This window comes from Vulpes lagopus, chromosome 1, assembly GCF_018345385.1.
Source record: "Vulpes lagopus strain Blue_001 chromosome 1, ASM1834538v1, whole genome shotgun sequence".
Taxonomy (NCBI): Eukaryota; Metazoa; Chordata; class Mammalia; order Carnivora; family Canidae; genus Vulpes; species Vulpes lagopus.
Genome location: NC_054824.1, coordinates 71,573,743 through 71,593,711, shown reverse-complemented (window position 1 = coordinate 71,593,711; position 19,969 = coordinate 71,573,743). Strand labels below are relative to the sequence as shown.

General features: G+C 53.3%; 2 protein-coding genes across 8 annotated transcripts in view; both read right to left on the bottom strand.

Moving 5' to 3' along the window:
- Positions 1-4,932, bottom strand: part of TNXB (tenascin XB) — a 52,982-nt gene extending 48,050 nt beyond the window's left edge. For 3 of the 5 annotated variants that reach the window (XM_041772719.1, XM_041772740.1, XM_041772729.1), the window contains exons 1-2: positions 4,823-4,932; positions 4,307-4,509 (exon numbers count right to left, since the gene is read on the bottom strand). The gene's annotated coding sequence lies outside the window, so the exon portion shown is untranslated. The remainder of the gene's footprint in view (positions 1-4,306; positions 4,510-4,822) is intronic. The other 2 variants (XM_041772750.1, XM_041772760.1) reach the window with 1 other exon arrangement.
- A 4,994-nt stretch (positions 4,933-9,926) lies between these two features.
- ATF6B (activating transcription factor 6 beta) lies at positions 9,927-19,614 on the bottom strand. 3 transcript variants are annotated; one of them, XM_041772872.1, is made up of 18 exons: positions 19,473-19,614; positions 19,029-19,108; positions 18,813-18,891; positions 18,477-18,568; positions 17,707-17,842; positions 15,032-15,117; positions 14,759-14,894; positions 14,540-14,671; positions 14,250-14,383; positions 13,285-13,470; positions 13,094-13,185; positions 12,493-12,672; positions 12,209-12,316; positions 11,992-12,073; positions 11,721-11,791; positions 11,359-11,470; positions 11,135-11,219; positions 9,927-10,629 (listed from the first exon to the last, which is right to left on the bottom strand). In XM_041772872.1, the coding sequence occupies exons 1-18, from the start codon at positions 19,585-19,587 to the stop codon at positions 10,400-10,402; spliced, it is 2,136 nt and encodes a 711-aa protein (XP_041628806.1). In that variant the 5' UTR covers positions 19,588-19,614; the 3' UTR covers positions 9,927-10,399. The 3 variants fall into 3 exon arrangements, with proteins under 3 accessions (XP_041628806.1, XP_041628815.1, XP_041628820.1); XM_041772881.1 differs by having other exon boundaries at positions 19,482-19,614; XM_041772886.1 differs by having other exon boundaries at positions 10,492-10,629; positions 11,135-11,248.
- Positions 19,615-19,969: the final 355 nt, after the last annotated feature.

Sequence of the window (19,969 nt, the reverse complement as noted above, 5' to 3'; positions counted from 1 at the left end):
TTTCCTGTACCCCATCCCCTCTCCACTGTGTTCTCTGCTTCTACTCACGGCCCCACATTCATCCAGCATTACAACCCAGAAAACTAACCCCCCATCAACACTACCATATTTTGTCATTTTTGCCCTTACTTTCATAAACATCTCTTTAATTTGCCTACTCCTCTCCCTCTTACCATTGTTAGAGTTCAAGGCATCATCTACCTTTTGCTTGACAACTGCATTTGCCTCCTAGGTGGTCCTTCTGCTTCCACTCTTGCCCCGTACAATCTCACAAAGACAACTAGGATGTTCCATCCCCTAAAAGCTCTCCAGTGTCTCCCTTCAATCACTGACAAACAGCCCTGCCTCATCTGGCCCCTGCTAGCCTCTCCCACTCCATCTCCCATAACACTTCCTTCTCTCTTTCTACTCCAGTCCCATTGACCTTACATCCCTCACACCCTTCCCAACCCCAGACTTTTGTATGTGGCGCTCCCTCCGTGTGAAACGCTCTTCCCTTTCCTTGTGACCTCCTTATCCCTTATATCTCAGCCCCAGGAGTTGCCTCTTCAGGGAATTTTTCCTGCCCAGGTCCCCCTAACATGTGATATCAAAGAGCCATGTAACTCCCACTTGTAGCATGTATAACAAACAGGTCCATGCAGGCAGGCATGGCATCCAATTTTTTCCCTGGCTGTTGTATCCTTGCATCTTGCACATATTAGATGCATCACAAATATTGACATATGAATGAATGAAAAGTTCAATTTAAGCTGAGGACTAGCATCGGGGGCTGGAGCCAACGACAGGACCAGGGTCAGGGCTAGGACCACGGACAATGTCTGGGACAGAAAGCTGGGCAGCAACAGCAGCCCAGGCCAAAGCTGGGCTAGAGAGAGGGCCAGGTGTGGATCCTGGCAGGGCCAGATAGTACAAGCACTTTGGAAAACCTTAGCAGAATCTACAAACTACCAGAGCTGTATGCTGACCCTCTGATCCGCCAGCTCCACCCCCAGGAATACACCCACCAGAGCAGTACCAGGCATAATGGCCCCAAACTGGGAGCTACCCAAATGTCCCACATCGGTAGAATGGATTAAATAAGGTGTGATTTATTCATACAGTGAAATAAAATTAAGCAATGGGAACAAACCACAACTATATGTAGTAACACGGATGGATCTCCCCAATAGAAGAAGCCAAACACAAAAGAGAACACACTGTAAAGTTCTGTTTTTATGAAGTCTGAGGAGAGATAGCATTAATCTGTGGTGTTACATGTCAGAAGTGTGGTGCTCCTGGAGGAGCAGTAACCAGAGGGACATGGCAGGGAAATTCTGAGGTTAGGCTAAGAATAGCCTTTTCCTTAATCTGGGTGCTGGTGCCCAGTTGTGTTTGTGGAACCCATTGAGGCATGGATTGGGGAACAAAGGGAAACCAGGGCTGGAGAGGCATTCAGGGTGAGCCAGGACATGGGGCTGTGGTAAGCAACAGAATGTGGAAGGGTCAGTGCAGGTGAAGGGTTAAGGAGAGGTGTGGGCAAGTGCCCAGCTCTTTGGGACCAGAGAGGGTGGAGAGAGGAGGGCAGGATGAGTGTGGAAACACTGACTGGTGAGAAGGGAAGGGACAGTGCCTAACACACACACACACACACACACACACACACACACACACGTTTCCTGTGTTTCTTAAACTTCTCCTCTGAGTCCAGGAAAAAAGGAGTTTCAGGGCTACCAGTCATCACACTTTGCCACCAGCCCAGGAGAGACTGAAGAACAGCTGGACGAGAGGGAAAGAGCATTTCCACACTAAGAGGTTGGAGAAGCCCAGGCAGAGAGGCCTGGCAGGCAGACAGCAGCCCTCCCCTGGGCCCCTCATCCCTCTGTCAGCTTGAAGTGTAGCCCAAGGTATGAGGTGGGCTCCGACCTACCCTCAAATCCTGTCACTCTGTGTCTAAGGCCATGCCAACCAAGGGGTGCATGTATACATACAGACGTGTGTATACATACAAATGTGCCTGAGTGTGCACACATCCACAAATACAAATATGAACACACTTGTACACAGATACACATATCCATCCAAATAAGCCTGCATCTTTACAGGCACACACACACAATCTCCTCTTCATGGTTCCTCCACTTGCATTCACTGGGTGATACCTAAGCAAGCTGATTTCTCACTGGCTCAGGGGGCAGCTGTGTGAGTCAGAGAACATAGTTGGAGTGAGGGGAACCAAACAGAAGGCTCTTCTCCAGAGGGAAGCAGAGGATGCCTGGTGCCCCACAGCCCTCGCGGTCTTTGCGGTCTTTGCGGTCTTTGCGAGTGGTCCAGTAAGCCTCCCCACCATTGGATCCACGATCTTTCCCGGGGTTGGTGGGGAGGGGGAGAGAGTCTCTGCAGTAGCAAGAGAGAAGCTGGAAAGTAGTGAGGCAGGTCTGAGAGGAGAGGAGTAGCCTCCACCCCACGGATCAAGACCCAGAGCCTCCTTCTCCATCCCCTCTCCTGCCCTGTCATGGCCACCCCTCCAGCTCCTCACTTCCAACTCTTGGAAGACTTCCCCTCTTCTCTCGCACCAGAAGAGGAAAGAACTCGGGTGTCTCTTGCATTTCCCCCTCATTGTCACCACTACCACTGTGTCTGAGGTTCCCTTCTGCAGTGGGGAGGGGGCATGTGGCCTCAGCCTCTTGGCGTCCTCCACACAGTCGTCCTCCACACAGTCGGAGGGCTGGCAGAGGTGGGGGCAACATCCCAAGCTGTGACTCAGCCTGCCTGACATTCATGCTGTGGCCAACTTTGACACTTGGCTCATCACGGACTGCTGGTCCCAAGAGGTGTGGAGACAGGCGGGCTTCCATGAGGGATGCTCCAGAGATGGGGCATCTGGGCCCCACCCTGTGTCTCCCTCTACCCCTCGTGCCACAGGAGGGGGGAAAATAGGAGTCCAGGGGCATGAGAGGAAGGAAGGAGGGGAGAGGGTTCTAAATACTGGGTTGGAACCCAGAGGTAAGGAGGCCCCAGGGAGGGGAGATCTGGGGGATCCAGAGGCCCCTTATTCTGGGGAGCTAGTGGGCCAGAGGAATAGAAAGGATTTTCCAGCCCTCCGGTGGGAAAGAGGAAGGAGGCAATGAGAGACAGGAAGGCAGGTTCTGGTCCTGTCCTGAGTGACCAGGACTCCAGGGGAATGGAGTCTGAGGAACTGAAGTGCCAGGTCCCCAAGAGAGTGGGGGCAGGGAGAGAGGGGGGGGAGGAAGGGAGAGGGGAGGGAGCCAGGGATTCGGGAAGCGGGCAGGACTGGAAGCAGACAGCCAGCAGCTGCGGTGTTTCCGACTTGCTTCCCAGTAGTTCCTCTCAGTTCCATTTCCAGTTGTTTCCAAGCCATCAAATTCTTTCCAAGCAAGATAAGGGGTGCGCCCACCCCACCCAGGGCGTGTCACGTGTAGTGGGTGGGGAGAGGCTCAGACGGGCAGAGCAGGGAGAGCCTAGAAGGGGGACTGGAGGAAGCCGGAGCCCCTGCGCCCCTGGAGGCATCTGTCCGTCAGCCCAACCGTGAGTCATGGGTGCAGAGCTCCTGGCCAAGAACAAGCTTTAGGATCCTCTCTGCAGGCTCTGTGCCCTTCCCAGACCTGGGAATCCTGACTCTGCTCCATTTCAACATTTCTTTTTTTTTTTTTTAATTTTTATTTATTTATGAGAGAGGAGAGAGAGAGAGAGAGAGAGAGAGAGAGAGAGAGAGAGAAAGGCAGAGATACAGGCAGAGGGAGAAGCAGGCTCCATGCACCGGGAGCCCGACGTGGGATTCGATCCCGGGTCTCCAGGATCGTGCCCTGGGCCAAAGGCAGGCACCAAACCGCTGTGCCACCCAGGGATCCCCATTTCAACATTTCTTAAAGGCTTAAGACCCCTGGACCTCCCTCTCAGACCCTGCAACCCACATGCTGAGAGACTGCCTCTGGCACCTTCCTGGAGCTCCAGCCCCAGCCGCTTGGATCAGAGCACTTGGGGTTTCATCAACACTTTCCTCCCGAGGTTCAGCTGGCCACTAACTAGCTCAGCCTCTGGCCCCTGGTTTTCCTCTGGCCAACCACCTCTGAGTCCACACACCCACCCCCCAAACACACATACACTGACCCATCCTCCAGACATACCCTCCATGGGGAGTCTAGTCCCCAGTGCAACGTCCCATTTCCTCTGTCCTAGCACAAAGTCTGCTCTGCCAGGCTCTCCTGAGAGCTCTCGGGCTACACCTCCGCCTGGGGTGTAGGGATGGGATAGAACCCCACCACTCCCAGCTTTCCCTTGTTTTCCCCAGAGCTCTGTTCCTTACCTGGGCAACAAGCTGTTGCAGTGCCTCTGCACCTGCTTGGTCTCTGACCTTGGGAGGGGAGCTCTCAAGACAGGGCAGGGCTACTGTGCCTTGGCAGCTCCGAGCTCCCCGAGGTCCCCTTGCTTGTTTCCTGCAGTAGGGTCTCACTGAGCTGAGACCCAACTGCAGACCGTGGATCTCGCAGACAGTAAGAAGGAGGGAGTCTGCAGCGAGCAGAGGGAGGAGAAGGGGAGGACCGGCATGAGGTCAGGGAGGGGAGCGGAGATGGGGCAGGTCCTCCCACTCCTCCAGTCCCTGCCAGGCCCTCCCAACGTCATTGCATGCCCCCTCTCCCCGCCTCCCCGTCTGGGATCACTGAGTCCCACAATACAGTCGACTTGCCCCTGCATCCTTGGGGCATCCCTCCCACATCCTTTCCCCATCGCATTTGGACTCTTCCTTTCCACCCCAATTTTTGCCCAACTTGACATCCCCAAACCTTATGCCATTTCTCTTTTCTCCCCACCATTTGCCCACCTGCTGCTCCTGCTCTCTCACTGGGTTCTCCTCTCTACCAACACCCTTCCACAGTGGCCAGCCCTCTCCCTCCTCAGCACCTCCTCTCCCACCACTCTGCTCCAGCTGGGATCTTGCCCCACCTACCTGTTGCCCAGCACCCCCTTTCTCTTCCGGCCATTATCTCCTGGCAGTGTGTATGTGTGTGGGGTGGGGGAGGAAACCTCCCTCCCAAGCCCAAATCCTTCCCCGGCCTGAGGCCTTCTCTGGAACTCCTTGTCCCCACCCATCCCTCTTGCCTGGTCCTATTGCTCCCACCTCTGCCTCATCTCTTCTATCTTTCCTACTTGCCCTGTCCCTGTACTGCCTCTCCCCCTGTTCTGTTTAGTCCACTACCTGTTTTCAGCTTGGGACCACTGCCCCCTTTTCATTCTCTCACCTCAGCAAATTCTAGAGAAATGGCTTGGGTACCGGCCAATCAAGGGTTTGGCTGAGCACCAGGATGTAGAAGACTTGGGAAGGAGGTTGGGGTTCAGGGGAGACAGGGAAGAGGAGCCGAAAAATTAGGCAGGAGGTTTAGGAGAGAGGTTTAGGGATGGAGCCAGAGCTAGAGGCAGGAGGCAGATGTGGGGGTGGGCCTGTGAATAGCTGGGCTAAGTCAGTGGAAGGCTGAAAGGTGCGGCAGGGGAACAGAAGCAGGGGTAAGGAGAGCTGGGAGCTGGGAGAGGAAAGCACTTTGACCTCAGGCAGAGGCAAGATGACTGACACTAGAAGACAGGACAGCAGAAATACCCCTGTGTGGCCCCATTTTCCCTTCTGCTCACTGTCTTGACCAGGGGCTAAAGAGACTTTTGCCACAGAAGAGAAGTATCCAGGCTGAGGCATCCCTGCCCCAGGTTTCACAAGGAGAGTTCTTGCTACCCCACTACCAACCTCACTATTGGGGAATAGACTGGCCCAGTCATAGGTGATGGGTGAAAGGGACCTGAAGAAGCCTTTGTGTGTCTGAGTCTGTCACTTGGGTTGGAGCATAGGGGTCTGCACCCTAGATTGGATCCCCCTGGTTGCAGGGTGTGTTGATCCTGGGTCAAAGCACACTGGCACATGTGGCTGCCACATGCCGTCAGTGACCTCTGGCTGAGGGCAAAAGCTTGCACAGACCCTCGCATGGGTGTCCCCGTGTGTCTGTATGTGTGTGTGTCTGTTTTTTTCCTGGCTTTGATGGGGAGGATGAAGTCAGCATCTTGTACGGAACTGGGCTCAGCTTCCTTCCTCTGCCTTGGCCCAAAGCCTCCAGAGCCTGGAATAGGTAACAATTTCCCTCTGATCTGGGGGGCTGGGGGCCAGGGGAGCACATGAAAGGGTGAGGGAGGGTCTGAAACAGGATTACTTGGGGAAAGCAGACTGCAGAGGATGGATTTTCCCTTATATCCCCAGGTTTCAGTAATTCTGTCCCATGGTCATAGCCACTGTTTGCCCTATGCATTAATCTTGGTCTTATTATTTACTAAGTATGGTCACCATGAGTATACTTGGCCCAAGGAGTGGCCAGGAGACCCTGGAAATGTGAGAGCTCAAAGAACGGCCACGGGGTGTTTTGGAAGCCCATGGCAAGGGGCAAAAGGGACACCAGAGTCTCAGAGAACAGAGGGGGATTGCACAGGGTTACAAGGCATCTGAGGAAGCCACTGGAAGCTCAACAGACAGAATTCCAGGTTTTGAAATCATCGTCTACAATTTGACTTAGCCCCTGGATTTAGGCTCTTGGAGGAGCTCTCATCTCACATATGTTTGCATCTTGTTGGGGAAGTACCAGACCTTGCACGGCACAGGTGCCTAATAAATGCTTGTCACTAAGGAATTGTGAGGGCAGCCCCCGTGGCGCAGCAGTTTGGCGCCACCTGCAGCCTGGGGTGTGATTCTGGAGACCCAGGATCGAGTCCCACATCAGGCTCCCTGCATGGAGCCTGCCTCTCTCTGTGTCTATGAATAAATAAATAAAATCTTAAAAAAAAAAAAAAAATAAAACCTTTAAAAAAAAAAACTAAGGAATTGTGAGAGGACTGGGTGCGAAGGATGGGGAAAGGGAGTCTGGTAGGAGCCCCAGGCGTGGAGGCAGGGAGGCCTAATTGTCAGAGCCAGGCGCCTTCACGAAGGAGGTGTTTCAGGCAGTGAGGAGAAAGGTCCGAGCTGTTGACAGCTGTCCACGTGCTCTGGCCGATCTCAGAATCCTCAGTCCAGGGTCTCGTCTCTGGGCTTCCATCTTTGCACGAACCTTCTTGTTCCTGTCCTGATCTCAGGAGGATGAGGTACAGAGGGAAGGCAAGGAGGGCAATCAAGGGCAAGACCCTGCAGGTGCAGACAGCGAGCGAGGAGAGGCCAGGGGCTGCGGGCCAAGGGAGCAGTCCTAGGGAGGGGGACAAGGCAGTTGTACTGGGCTTCCATTGACAAAACACTCTGCAGCACAGCGCAGGCCTTGGATTCATGTGGCCTTGTGGCTGAGGAAATGGAGGACGGCAGAGGTTAGGTGACCTGTCCACAGGACTTTGCCAGGGGTGAAAGTGGGCCTCCACCCGGGTTTTCCAATTCCCAAGCTTGTATTCTCTCCCCTCCCCCAGGAAGAGCCGTGGAAAGATAGAAGACTCAGGGCAGAAAATCTGGATTTTTGAAACTCTTTTCTGCATCCAGTTATTATACAGATTCAGTAAGAAAAAATCACCAAGTCTAAGCCAGGAGACTCAATGTTCCACTATTGAGGAGATGGTGGGGCAGGGGGCTCAGAGAGAAGAGACGGCCTGACACAGGACATGGGAAAGAACCAAGAGCCTGGAGCTGGGAAGGGGCAACAGAGCCACAGAAGGCAGGCTTTGGACCCTTAGGACCTCCTCTGCTGGGAGACACGGGTGTGGGGAGAAGGGAGGAGGGAGGACATTTCTATCTCGTGACAAAAGAAAGTCACACAATTGTTTTTGTTCTCTGCTCTGGGGCGGGTGGGCGCCTATATTTACCAGAGGGACTGAGGTTGCTGTGGCAACCACACATCTGGGCCTTGGAATCCAGATGTGCTGTATCCAGAAGCCATAGCAGAACGATGAGGCAAACATTAGGCTCTCCAGTCCTGGCCCCTACAGCTGGGAAGAGGACGGGGGATTGAAGAGGGGAAGGGTGGGGGAGGGCCAAAGCAGCAGTTGGGGAGAAGAGAAGAAGTGGGCAAAGGGGTGTGAAGAGAACTAGGGAGGGGGTGGCTTGAGGAGGGGAGAAGCCAGAGCACGGAGTCAGCAGTAGGAGGATGGAAGAACAGAAGGAACAGAAAAGAGTGAAGCAGCAGGGAGGAAGGGCAAAATACAAAAAGGAGTGAGGAAACAAGGAAGGAGGAATGGAGACTAGAGTCCAAAAGAAGAGGTGAGGTTGAATAGAGGAAGTGAGGACTCCTGGCTGGGTGAGGGCAAGGAGAGGCGGAGAGGAATCCAGAGCAAAGAGGCAGAGGCAATGGGTCAGGGATGATAAGAGGAACAAAAGCTAGATCCAGAGAAAGACTGGGTGAGCCTAGGGGTACAGGAGTGGACAGCAGCCCTGTGCTGAGGTGCCCTAGTGACCTGGGCTGCGCGTGGGTCTGGTGGGTGGCAGCCACAGCCAGAGACTCACCTGCCTTCCCCTTCCCAGCCCTCCCCCCTCCCTCCACACCCCTCCTGAGCCTTCTGCCACCCCAAAACTCAGCCAGCAGTCAGCCGACTGTGCCAGCTCACAGCAAAGTGCCAGGTGTCCCCTGCCACTCAGCCAGAGGTGCAGCAGGCCCCACCCCAGGGCCCCCAGTCCGAGATGCCAGCACTCGGGAACATCCCTGTGCTGCGGTCAGGCGCGATGTCACCATGGGATGATGGGATGATAGGACGGTGGTGCACCCAGTTGGGGTAGGAGTAGAACAGAGGAGAAAGGGGCAATGTAAATGCAGAGACAGGTGTGAGGGACAAGGGACAGGTGTGCCTTTAGTGACATCATTCATCCTCACACCATCCCTGAGGAGTAGGCAGGAGTATTCCATGCTACTGATGAGGAAACTAAGGCCCAGACTGTGTAAGTTACATATCAAGGACATCCATGGATGAAAGGTAAAGCAGGGAATCAAATTCAGGCAATCTGCTTCCCAAATCCCTGTCCTTGCACTCACTGCCTGGATGAGGCTCAAGGGACGCAAGGACAGGAAGGCCCAGAAGCCAGGGCTGGGCTCCTCCAGAGGGAGGAGGCGCCTAGTTCCTGGGAGCCCTAGTTCCAGGTTGCCATAGTTACTCAGTGTTTTCGCCCCAAACACAGTAATGGGAAGTGGGGGAGCCTGGCTGGACACGTGAGTTTCTCCCCTCCTCCTTTAGGCCTGGGCTCAAGGCCTGGGCGGCCCCTGTCATCTGGGCATTGAGCCCAGGCCCAGCCCACACCCTCTAGTTGACCCAGGACACTCCTGCAGGGCCAGGCCAGAGGTGCTGCTGGACAGAAGCCACTGACAGGATCCCCCCAGGTGGAGTGAGATTTGGCCCCTCAACCTCTGTCCTATCCCCCTTCCTCCTAATTAGAACCACAGCCTTTCCTGCCAGATCCGTTCTCATCCTTTTCTTTCAACTAGGCTCTCAAGTCTCAGTGTCCTCCAGTTTGGGGCTGAGAAGATGTTCCTCAACATCCCCCTTCCCTCCAAACACCACCCCCATCTCCAGTGTGGCCCCTCCTTTCTGGCTTGCAGCCCTCTGGCCCCAGCTCCGCTGTTTGTTCAAGCTGGTCGTCCTGGAAATCAAGGGGAGGGAGGGAGAACCTGCTAGAATGCAGGGGGCCCAGGGAGGCTCCTCACCCCACAGGGTGTGGGGCCCCCTGTCCTTCCTGTTTACTCAGACACATTCCAGGGATCTGTATCCTCAAGGCTGTCATGCCATGAGACATCTCACCCTCATCCCCTTGCTAGACAGACATACCCCAGTGTTGTAGGGGTGGGGACAAGGGGATGACATGAGGTCTGGGATCCCATACCCACTCCACCCGAGTCGGCTACGTCTTCAGTGCTTGATTCTCTGATGTACTGGCCCTACAGAAGCCAATCTCCCCCAAATTCTCCATCATGAGCCAGGAAGGCAGCCACCATTCCTTCAACTCCCTCCAAGTTGTTTATTTAATAATAAAAAAGAAGATCGTACATATACATAAACCTGATCTCCCACCACCACCCATCCTTCACTCCCAGTAACTAGCTCCAAAATGTAAAAATGTCCCTTGTCCCTCCTGGGGACTAAATTCCCACCTCCACTCCCACCCCTCAAATAGAGAAACAAAAGAATATAGAGTGTGTAGGAGTCCACCCACCCCAAAACTTCATCTTACTCAATACCCTCGAAGAAAGAAGCAGGAATTAGGGGTTCAGAGAAATTAGAGGAGTCTATATTCCAAAAAGGGGTAAGAAGAGAGGTGAACTGCCTCATCTCCAAATAAGTGCTTAACTCCACACCCTGTCTTCCCTTTACCAATTGCCCCAAGCCCAGGGATCTGAGAACTTAGGAAAGCCACACTGGGTTGCGCCACCCACCCCCCCAACCAGCTCTAAGTCAGTGTAAGTTGCAGAGGTCAGGGGTGATTGAGGTAGAAGGGCTGGTGGGAGGCCTGGTGGGCCTGGCCAGCTGCAGAAGCTGGCAAGGGGCCACCTGTAGCATTGCCCGGGGTCGAGGACGGCTGTTTTCGGAGCGAGGGGGGCACTGTGGAGGTCTTGATGTGAATCACCCTGGTGTCCATGACCTCACATTCGATCTGCATCATCTCCTCATAGTCCCCTGGGGCCCCCTGGCCTGACAGGGTCTCTGTGAGGAGAGAGTTAAAGAAGAGCAGAAGGGCAGGCAAACAGAGGAGAAGGGTAGAAGCAGACAGGGATGGAGGGGCAATGGTGAGGAGGCAGATCCACATCCGGAGGTCAATGAGACGGCAGGGATGGAGTTGGTACAGGGAGAGGAGAGGGATGAGAAAAGAAGATGACGTGGATAAATCACAGAGAACACATATGAGGGAGATCGTAGGGGAGAGGACATCAAGAGAAAACAGGAGGTGAGAATCTGGCAGTTCCCAGCCCACCTCCTCTGCCCACACCTACTCAAGGCCCTCACCAACAGATGGCCTACACTCTTGCCTCCTGCACTCTGTCTTCCTCTCCACCCATTTCCCCGCTTCTCATCCAGGAGTGTAGCCTCTCTTTGAAATGGCCCACTCCTCTCTCCATTTCCCCCTTAGCTCCTCATGCTGGACCTTCCTAGCAGAACCTTTCACCTCCTCAATTTCAGCCCTCCCCAGCCCTGGCAAGGAGAGAATTACCATTGGGAGCCATGGCAGGCATCACCAGGGACATCTTGGGCCGAGACGTCTTATTGTGGCTGATGGCAGGAAGCAGCAAGTGGTCCTGGGAGACAGAAGGGCCAGGCCAGGAGGCTGGAGGCAAAGATGTGGACAGGTTCCTCCATCCTACTCTAGAGCCTCAGCCTCAAGATAGACTTCTGGAGAACCCAGGGTGACAGGGATGGGGCAGGGGAGGAACTCACCCTTCGGAAAGAGACAACATAAAAGGTGTCCTCTCGTCGGTCAATTGCATCCAGGAACTCTGGCTGTGAACGGTCTGGGTGGCGATACAGCTGCAGTTGGCCCACAAAGTCCCTAGTCAAGTGGAGAAACAGGATTTGGGAGGAACTAAGCCCAATGCTCAGGTCCCACTGGGGAAGGTGGGAGAGGATGAGGGAAAAAAGGAAAAGAGACCCCAACGGATGAGGAAGGCACAATGCCACTGATGGCAATGACAATGGGCACAGGACAGATTCTGGGGGTTTAGCTTTTTTTTTTTTTTTTTGGTTTAGCTCTTGAGAGTGAAACCTCCCTTAATAACAGACAAGCACCCCCATAGACTCACCTCTCTGGGGGCACCAGGGGCTGGGTGGGGACTGCCTTAACTGGAGGGGACTTCTTCCGTAGCTGAGACTTCTGGAAGGAGAAGTATCTAAGGATGTGAAGAGGGTGAAGGCAAAGGGAAAGAGAGACGGCCCCTGGAAGCTGATGTCACCTCACCCCTCCACTCACCCCAAAGGATCCCTCAAACCTCCACAATGAGATGCTAACTCAAAATCCCTAAGACATTTAGTCTTCCAGTGGGCCTTCCTGGAACCAGCCCTAGCCCCTCCTACCTGTCTCTCCTGGGCCCTCTGGGGGATCTTCCGCCGTCCTCTCTGGTGGCGCTGGACCCAGCCACTCAGCTCATCAGCAAGCCTAGGGAAGCAGAGGCCAAGGCTCCCATCTTCCCTGCCTGCAAGCAGCAGGAAGAGGAGAGGGCAGGGAGAGATGGTGCTTTAGCACAGCAGGACAGCCAGGCGAGAGAGGATGTGCCCCAGCTGGCAACCGCACCTCAGAGACTCGGTCCGGTTGACGTGCCGACAGTCAGAGGAGAGGAAGAGCTGGTCCAGGTCTCTCAGGAGCAGCTCCTTGGCACCCCCGGGGAAGGCTGTCAGGTTCCTGGAGTGAGGCAGGAAGGGGGAAATGACCAGAAGCTGACCAGCACCCCTTGACCAGCAGAACAGGCAATGATGGCAAGAGAACTCTGGTTCCCCTCAAAAAGAAAAGGTAACTTTTGGGGAGAAGATACACTTGGCAAAGTGTACTTCCCAAAAGGGAGAGGGCCCTCTCCTCACCTGAAACCTGGTCGGCCTGGTGGGCTGGGATGGAGTTCCTCAGGGCCCAGGGAAGAACCCCTAAGGGGTTCCACTCCCTCAACTGGCTCTTGTGTTGAGAACTCTAGCAAGTGTCTCCGGGGCTGAGGTTCCTCTCTGCTCATCCGAGGAGACAGAGGAGCTGGAGGAGGCTCACTGATGCTGGGGATAAGAAGGACGGAGAGTGAGGGGTTCTGGCTTTATCAAGGGGCCCGCTTAAGATCCTGGGCTCTGCAGACATCCCATGTGGGTTCCAGTCTACTCCACAAGAGTGAATCTCTTCACATGTAAGATGGGAATGAGAACTATCCCTACCCCCTAAAGCCAGGAAGCATGAGAACTCGGTAAGCTCTTTAAAAGTGACTATTTTCACCAATATTATTAGCACTATCTGCTCCAGGTGAGGACCTACCACTTGAGAAAAATGATGGAATGAGAAGGGACTGGCTGGATGCATCACTGGTGCTGAGGACACCAGCACTGTCTGTGTGTAAGCAGGATGAAAGGTGCTATGCCAATGCATGCCGGCAGGCAGTGGTGAGGGTGGCCTTCACCCTGAAGCTTGGGGGGGGGGGTGTCTCACCTGACAGGTCCAAAGTTGAAGGCAATGAAGAGAAGGAAGACCATGATGCAGACCACCTTCCTGTTTCCAGAACCTAACTTGAGCTCGCTGTTCTAAGGTGCAGAGTAAGGGCAGAGAGAGAAAGAGAGAGGCATAAATCAGCCCAAAGGAGCAGGTATTCCCACTGGCCCCCCGAGGTTGACCGGTCTTACTTCTGCCAGCAGGGCCTCCAGTCGCCGCCGGAGGGCAGCATTCTCCCGGCGGAGCTGCTGGTTGTCCGCCAACACCGCCTGCAGCCGGGCCTCCAGCCCCTGCAAATACTCTTTCTTCTTCCTCCTGGACTGGCAGGCTGACTCCCGGTTCTTGATCATTCGCTGCTGCCGCTTCAGCAGCTTTGCCTAGGGTACCCAGCCGGTCAGACGGTCGAACAGTTGAAGAAAGGAACGACAGATGGGTGGGAGAGGGGAACTATATCTCCCAACTTCAGGGACTGATCAGCCACTGCTCACACTGGCCACTCTCCTGCCTTCCTGTCCTCTACCTACTTGGCTGGAGAAGGGCCATCCCTCTCTTCTTTTCAAGGAAGAGCCCTTCTCTCACCACTCCATCTTTCCTGTTCCTCAGAGCTGGGAGAAGTCAGACTGTAGGAAGAACTTCCTCCATCCTAGCTCCTGGTGGAAACTCCGTTCCTTTCCCTGGTTGGGGGGAGGGGTGTCTTCCTTCCTCTCAATTCTTTTTAAGGGCCTACAGCTTAACTTTGCTATAATTAAAGAACACTTTACCTGGTTTTCTGTTAGGAGCCTCCCTCTACTAACTACCTCTACTAACTACTAACTCCCTCTACTAACTCCCTCTACTAACTACCTCTACTAACTACTAACTCCCTCTACTAACTCCCTCTACTAACTACCGCCACGTCACAACCACTGCCTTAGATTTACTGACACCATTCCATTTCTCTGCCTGCAGTGATAGCAAAACTAAGTAAGGATCCTAAAATTATACAGATTTGATGTTGACATGCAAATATAAGCTGTTATCCACTTGACCTTCAGGATTGTATGTGTTCACTTCCTCACTTTTTGTTCCTTCCTCAATCCACAATTCTCTTTCCCAGGACAGACTTCCCTCCTCCCTTCCTATTACTAGCCTTAGCCCCCTCCTCCCCAATACTTACATCCACTTCAGGTGGGCAGGAGTTCCCAGGCATAGGAGCTGGAACAATGCTCTTCCTCTCAGGCCTTGGAGCTGGGGGGGCTGGCCCCTCAGGCTGGACCCGAATAGCACCTTGGATGAGGACAACTGGGGACACTGGGGCAAATGAATAGGGGGAAGTGAGACCTGTAGGTCAGGTGGAGTTATAGTATCCACACCCCCACCTGAGCACCCAAAGGTTGGGAGCCTCAATGGCTATGAGCTCGCCAAGAAAGTCAATCCAGCCCGGCTCCTTCTCTCCTTCTTCAGTACCTGGGGGTGGCTGGACAAGGGGTTGCAACAGGATGGTGGTGCTGGGGGGCACAGCTCTGGGTGGCATTGGGACGGTGGTTATCACCACAGGTTTGGGCTGCAAGGGTGGCTTCCGGGTAGGCAGGGCTTTGCCTGATGGAAGAGGAAAGAAAGGAAGGAAGGAATGTCAGACTCAAGGCATCTTGCCAGGGATCCCAAGGTGTCAGGAGGCCCTATTACCTAAGGAGCCATCGGAGGATGGGCCCATGCTGATCTGGACACCTCCAAGTGGGGGGCCTAGGACATCCCGCAGGAGACACCCTTGAGGTGACAGTGACTCCGTCTTCACTTCCAGTACCTCCTCTCCTATAAAAGCCTGTGTTGGGCATTCCAGAAGATATGTGAGTCAGGAGGAATGTCAAGGAGAAGGAGCTGAAAAAGAATGCTTTCATACTTCTGAGAGTCAGAAGGAACTCACCAGAATGTGAGACAGAAAAAACAGTTGATGCTCACCTGATTGGGGGACTCTGCTGAAAGCAGGGAAGCCTCAGAGTTGATGGAGGAGGATGGAGAGACAGGTTCTATCTTGGTCTGGATATCTATGGGATGATAGGAGACAAAATGCTGGATATCAGATAAACACTACAGAAGAGAATTAAGAGAGGGGATAGAAGACATGGTCCTTTCTCTTTTGTACCAGAAAAATAAAGCTGGCCGTAGGCATGCAATCCAGAAGGAGCTAGAGCCATGGGCTGCTGACTGGTTGGCTCTCTTCTCACCTTCTGACCCAGGACTTTCCCATCTTTTTCCCTGGCTCCTAAAGCCATCATGAGTCTTTATGCTGACAACAGCTAAGTCTGCATTTCTACCCTTGACTGCTCCCCTATGTTCTGATTCCCACTCCCGAGATGCCTGCTGATCATTTCCTTTCTCATGCCCCACCTCGGGGCTCACTGCCTGTCCCTTCACACAAATTCCCTTTCTACTCTGTCAGCCTCCCAGGCCCCAAATCGCAAAGACTCAGTCCTCTGAGCCTTCCTGGCCTCTGTTAAATCCACCTGTGAGGCACAGTGATCACCCCACATGGGCAAAATAAAACTCATCCAAGGGCCAGATTCAGCTCCAAGGTCAACAGTCTGCCACTACCTTTGGTCCATACCACTCATTTAGATTCTTAATTATAATTCCTAAGACTGCTATATTAAAATTTCAACTTCCATTTGTGAATAGTTAGCACAAGCATATGATATAAAACCCCAAAGGACCAAGGGTAATTCAGTGAAGCAGATCTTCTTCCCTTCCTTGTCCACCAGCCACCCAGATCCCTCCTCAGAGGTGACCACTATTTGATTATTAAGCATGTGTTATGACCCTCATGAGACTCTCCAAAAGCAAGGATTATGTCTGATCTTCCTGTCTATCAAACTGGTGGGTGAAGCACAGGCCCTCAAGAGACCTAATTTGTTTAGCGGAGAATCTGACTCCTTAAAGTCACCAACAATCAATTTGCTGTGAAAAGGTTTTCAATCCTCATCTTGTTTATTCTCTTTGTAACTTTTAATAATGCGTGGATATGGTCTGTTTGTCTCTCCGGGCCCACTCTGTATCCTTCCCAGCATTGCTCTGAGGCCAGGGAGGAAAACATGAATGGACTGAATCACTGGGCTCCCTTGCCCTACAGCTTCTGGTTGGAGTTCAACCAAAGAGAGGCAGTGACAGGAAACCCTGAAGCCACTTTGCAATCCACACTCAACATTTCCAGCACTGAATTCATCATCGTCCCTGACTGGGGAGCTCCTGCTCTTACCATACCTATCTGCCCTAGCAAGAAACCCAGGCATCTTCTTCAAATCCTATGCAAGAAGTCACTGCAATTCATCCATTCTACTTTACTCTTTCTGTTTCTTTTCAGCATCCACATATCCTACTTGATTAAATGCATTCAGTCCTGCCTTTCCATGTTCCATTCCCTCTACTTGCCACCAGAGTCACCTTTCTAATCACATTGCTCTCCTGCTTGATTCTTCAGAGGCTCCCAACTGTCCACAGGATAAAAGCTAAGAGTCCCTTAGCAGGGTTCCCACCTGGCCCTGCAGCCTCTGCAACTTCTTGCCATTTCCCACTCCCTCCCCACATCCACTCTCACAAGATCCAAGTTCCCTAGATACACACACACAACACACACACACACACACACACACACACACACACACACACCAATCCCCATATTCATCTATTCATCTTCTGGCTAATTTCTATATGTCTTTCAAAACTCGGCTCAGGAAACCCTGCTTCCAGAAACACATCCCTGATCCAGCCCCCATCAGGTGAGCTGCCCCTTATGAGCTTTCATGGCACCCTGTGATGTCTATCCTGGAATTCCCACACCTTCAGCAACTGGCATGTGTCTTTTCCCTCCCACCACACTATAGGATTCTTGGGTCAGTGTGGTGCTCATATCTTTGTCTTTGCACCCCCAGCACCCTGTCCAGTATGTGGCATGGAGTAGGTGCTCAGTAAATGTTTACTGTAGGGACACCTGGGTGGCTCAGCAGTTAAGCATCTGCCTTTGGCTCAGGGCGTGATCCCGGGTCCTTGGATGGAGTCCCACATTGGGCTCCCTGCAGGGAGCCTGCTTCTCCCTCTGCCTATGTCTCTGCCTCTCTCTGTGTCTCTCATGAATAAATAAAAATCTTTTTAAAAAATGTTTACGTGTAAATTGGTAAGAGGAAATGAACTTGGTAACACTTAAAAGTAGCACAAATAATGTTCATTGTAGAACCTAAGAGTTGGGTATATGGTATTTCAGCTCTTTTGTAAGCTTGAAAAACTTTATAATAAAACACCAGAGGAAAAAATAACGTAAAATTCCCTAATCTATCCATACTTTAAAAAAAAAAAAATGCAAAGCAACAGGAAGTTAAATCACACAATAGGATACTAGGGATGAGAAAAAGAAAGGAAAACTATTCCCATCTCTTCAGTGCAGTTTTTGCTGTGGTTTCCTAAAACTCTCCCTCCCCTTCTTGGCCTTTGGTCATCTATCGTTTCCTCTCCCCGCCTTTTCCTCTGTGTCCTGCACCCTCCCCCCGCCCCCCCCCCCACACACACACTCTCTCTCTCTCTCTCTCTCTCTCTCTCTCTCTCTCTGCCTTGGGAAAGCCTGGGTGGTGGTAGGCTGTTATTACCTGAGGGGTCATCAGAAGTGGGACCCACATTGATCTGCACGGTTTCAAATGGGGATGTTGGATCATCTCCTAGGAGGCAGAGTGGGGGTGCCAAGGATTCTGTCTTCACAACTAGCACCTCCCCTACACCAAGGGCCTAGGTGAGAGTGAGAGGGAAGGAGACAAAGAAGAAAACAAGAGTTGAGAGCAAGACCAAGAACAAAAGCTTCACAGCTTACTAATTATTTGACATTCTGCTTTGAATGGTGCTGAGCATCTCCCTGAGCTGTCTCTGGTCCCTTGTTTTCTCTATTTTATTCTGGGATGGTCGATGAAGTCTCATTATTTCAAATATCGTCTTAAAGTGAACAACTTGGGCAAGAGCAATTCTAGACTTCTCAGCAGTTAACAACTCTCTTCTTCCCAGCCCCACCACGGCTGGCACATACCGCCCTTCAGCTCAGGGTGTGATCCTGGAGACCCGGAATTGAGTCCCACATCGGGCTCCCTGCATGGAGCCTGCTTCTCCCTCTGCCTGTGTCTCTGTCTCTCTCTCTGAGTCTCTCATGAGTAAATAAATACAATTTTTAAAAAATAAATAAAAAGACTCCATCTTCACCTCTAGACAACCACTGCAGAGACATGTAAAAGAAAGACATTAAAGAAATCTGAAGGCACCACCACTACTCCATGACCTGTAGCACGCAAAATAGTCTCTCAGCACCTATGGGGCAAAGGGAATGGAACACAGTCTCTGCCACAAACAGGAGAAGGTGTCAGATGGCTCTCACCTGGCTGGAGGGCTCAGTGGAAAGATGGGATGATTCGGAGCTGAGGGAGGAAGAGGAGCAGGGGGAGGATGGCTCAGACTTCACCTGAAGATCTGGAAGAAAAGTTGGGGAATAAACAGGAAGCAGAGTCTGAGGAGTCCAAAAAGTGTCCAAAGACAAGGCAGTGAGGATCCCCTCCATCAGGGCAAAGGGGAACACATATAAGGGCCCTAAGGAGAGAGGAGCGCACAGGACTTATGAAGAGGAGGTGTGAGGATACAGGAGTCCCGCGGTTCCTGGGAAACAGTGGAAAGCGAGGGTTTTGGAAGGATGAGCGAGTCACAGAGGATATCTTACCTGGGAAGATAGGCAGGGGGTCCCAGGGCGGTTCAGGGGGACTGACATCCATCCCCACGTCCAGGGAGCTGCTGCCAAACTGAATAAAGGGGAGCATTAAACGGCAGGAATGTGAAGAAGGCAATGGCTCCAAGAGCTCCGGCCTGGGGCCGAGTCCTGGTTCGGGGGCAATCCCACCCGCCAAAGGTTAGAAAGACAAGGATGGGGGCGCGATACCGGGACATCCTGCTCTGGGCAACGGAAGAGCTGCGTCTGCTCCTCCGCCACATCATCCAGGCCGGTGTATAAGGTGCTGTCTGCGAGAGACACAGAGCGTCAGGGTCGCCCGGTGGCCCAGGCTGCGGAGCTGCGGAGCCGCACAGCCCCGGGCTAGTCCCCCATTGGCTCGGCTCAGCCAGACCTACCGCCCGCCCACTTGAAACCTGATGCCGCCAAGGAACTTGTCCCTCCTTCCCCCACCCCGAACACCTCGACTTTCTGCAGGGAACAGAGGTCGCCCCAACTCCCGCATCCCCCCAGAGCACGACGGGCCCCCGCTCCGCCCTCCTGCGGGTGATGGAGTCTGTGTTCGCCCGGCCCTCTTCCGTAGACCTCCGCTTCCTCCCTGCGTGCCTCGGGAACATGGCATGACACAACCCCCCTCCCTCCCCGAGGCCTCACTCCGCAGACCCCAGTCCTCTGGGCTCAGCAAGTTGTCCGTGAAAAAACGTGTTGGGTCCGCGATCTCGCTGAGGAGCATCAGTTCCGCCATCTTTCCCTCCCGCCCCCCGACCATGAGACGGCTCCCAAGGCCCGCCTCTCCCCATCACCGACTAATCAGTCGACTCTTAAAAAAAAAAAAAGGCGATGTCCCGGAAGCTCTACCGACCAGTAAGAGAGCAGGGTGCTGAGTAGAGGAGGTGGCTGGCCAGGCCGGGCCAATGGGAGCGCGGCGGGAGGACGACGCTCCCACGCACAGGGGCCCACGCGGCGTGCGCATGCGCCAAGCGGGAGCCTCGGCGAGAGTGCCTGGAGGATGTAGTTCCCAGGGCTTAAAGGCCTGCCACCTCCCCCGGTCCTGGAGAAGATATGGATAAACGCCCCAAAATGTGGTACACGTACTCATAGGACTCCCCCCACTTTTTAAACATGGCTTGTAATGGTAAAAGAGGGAAAGA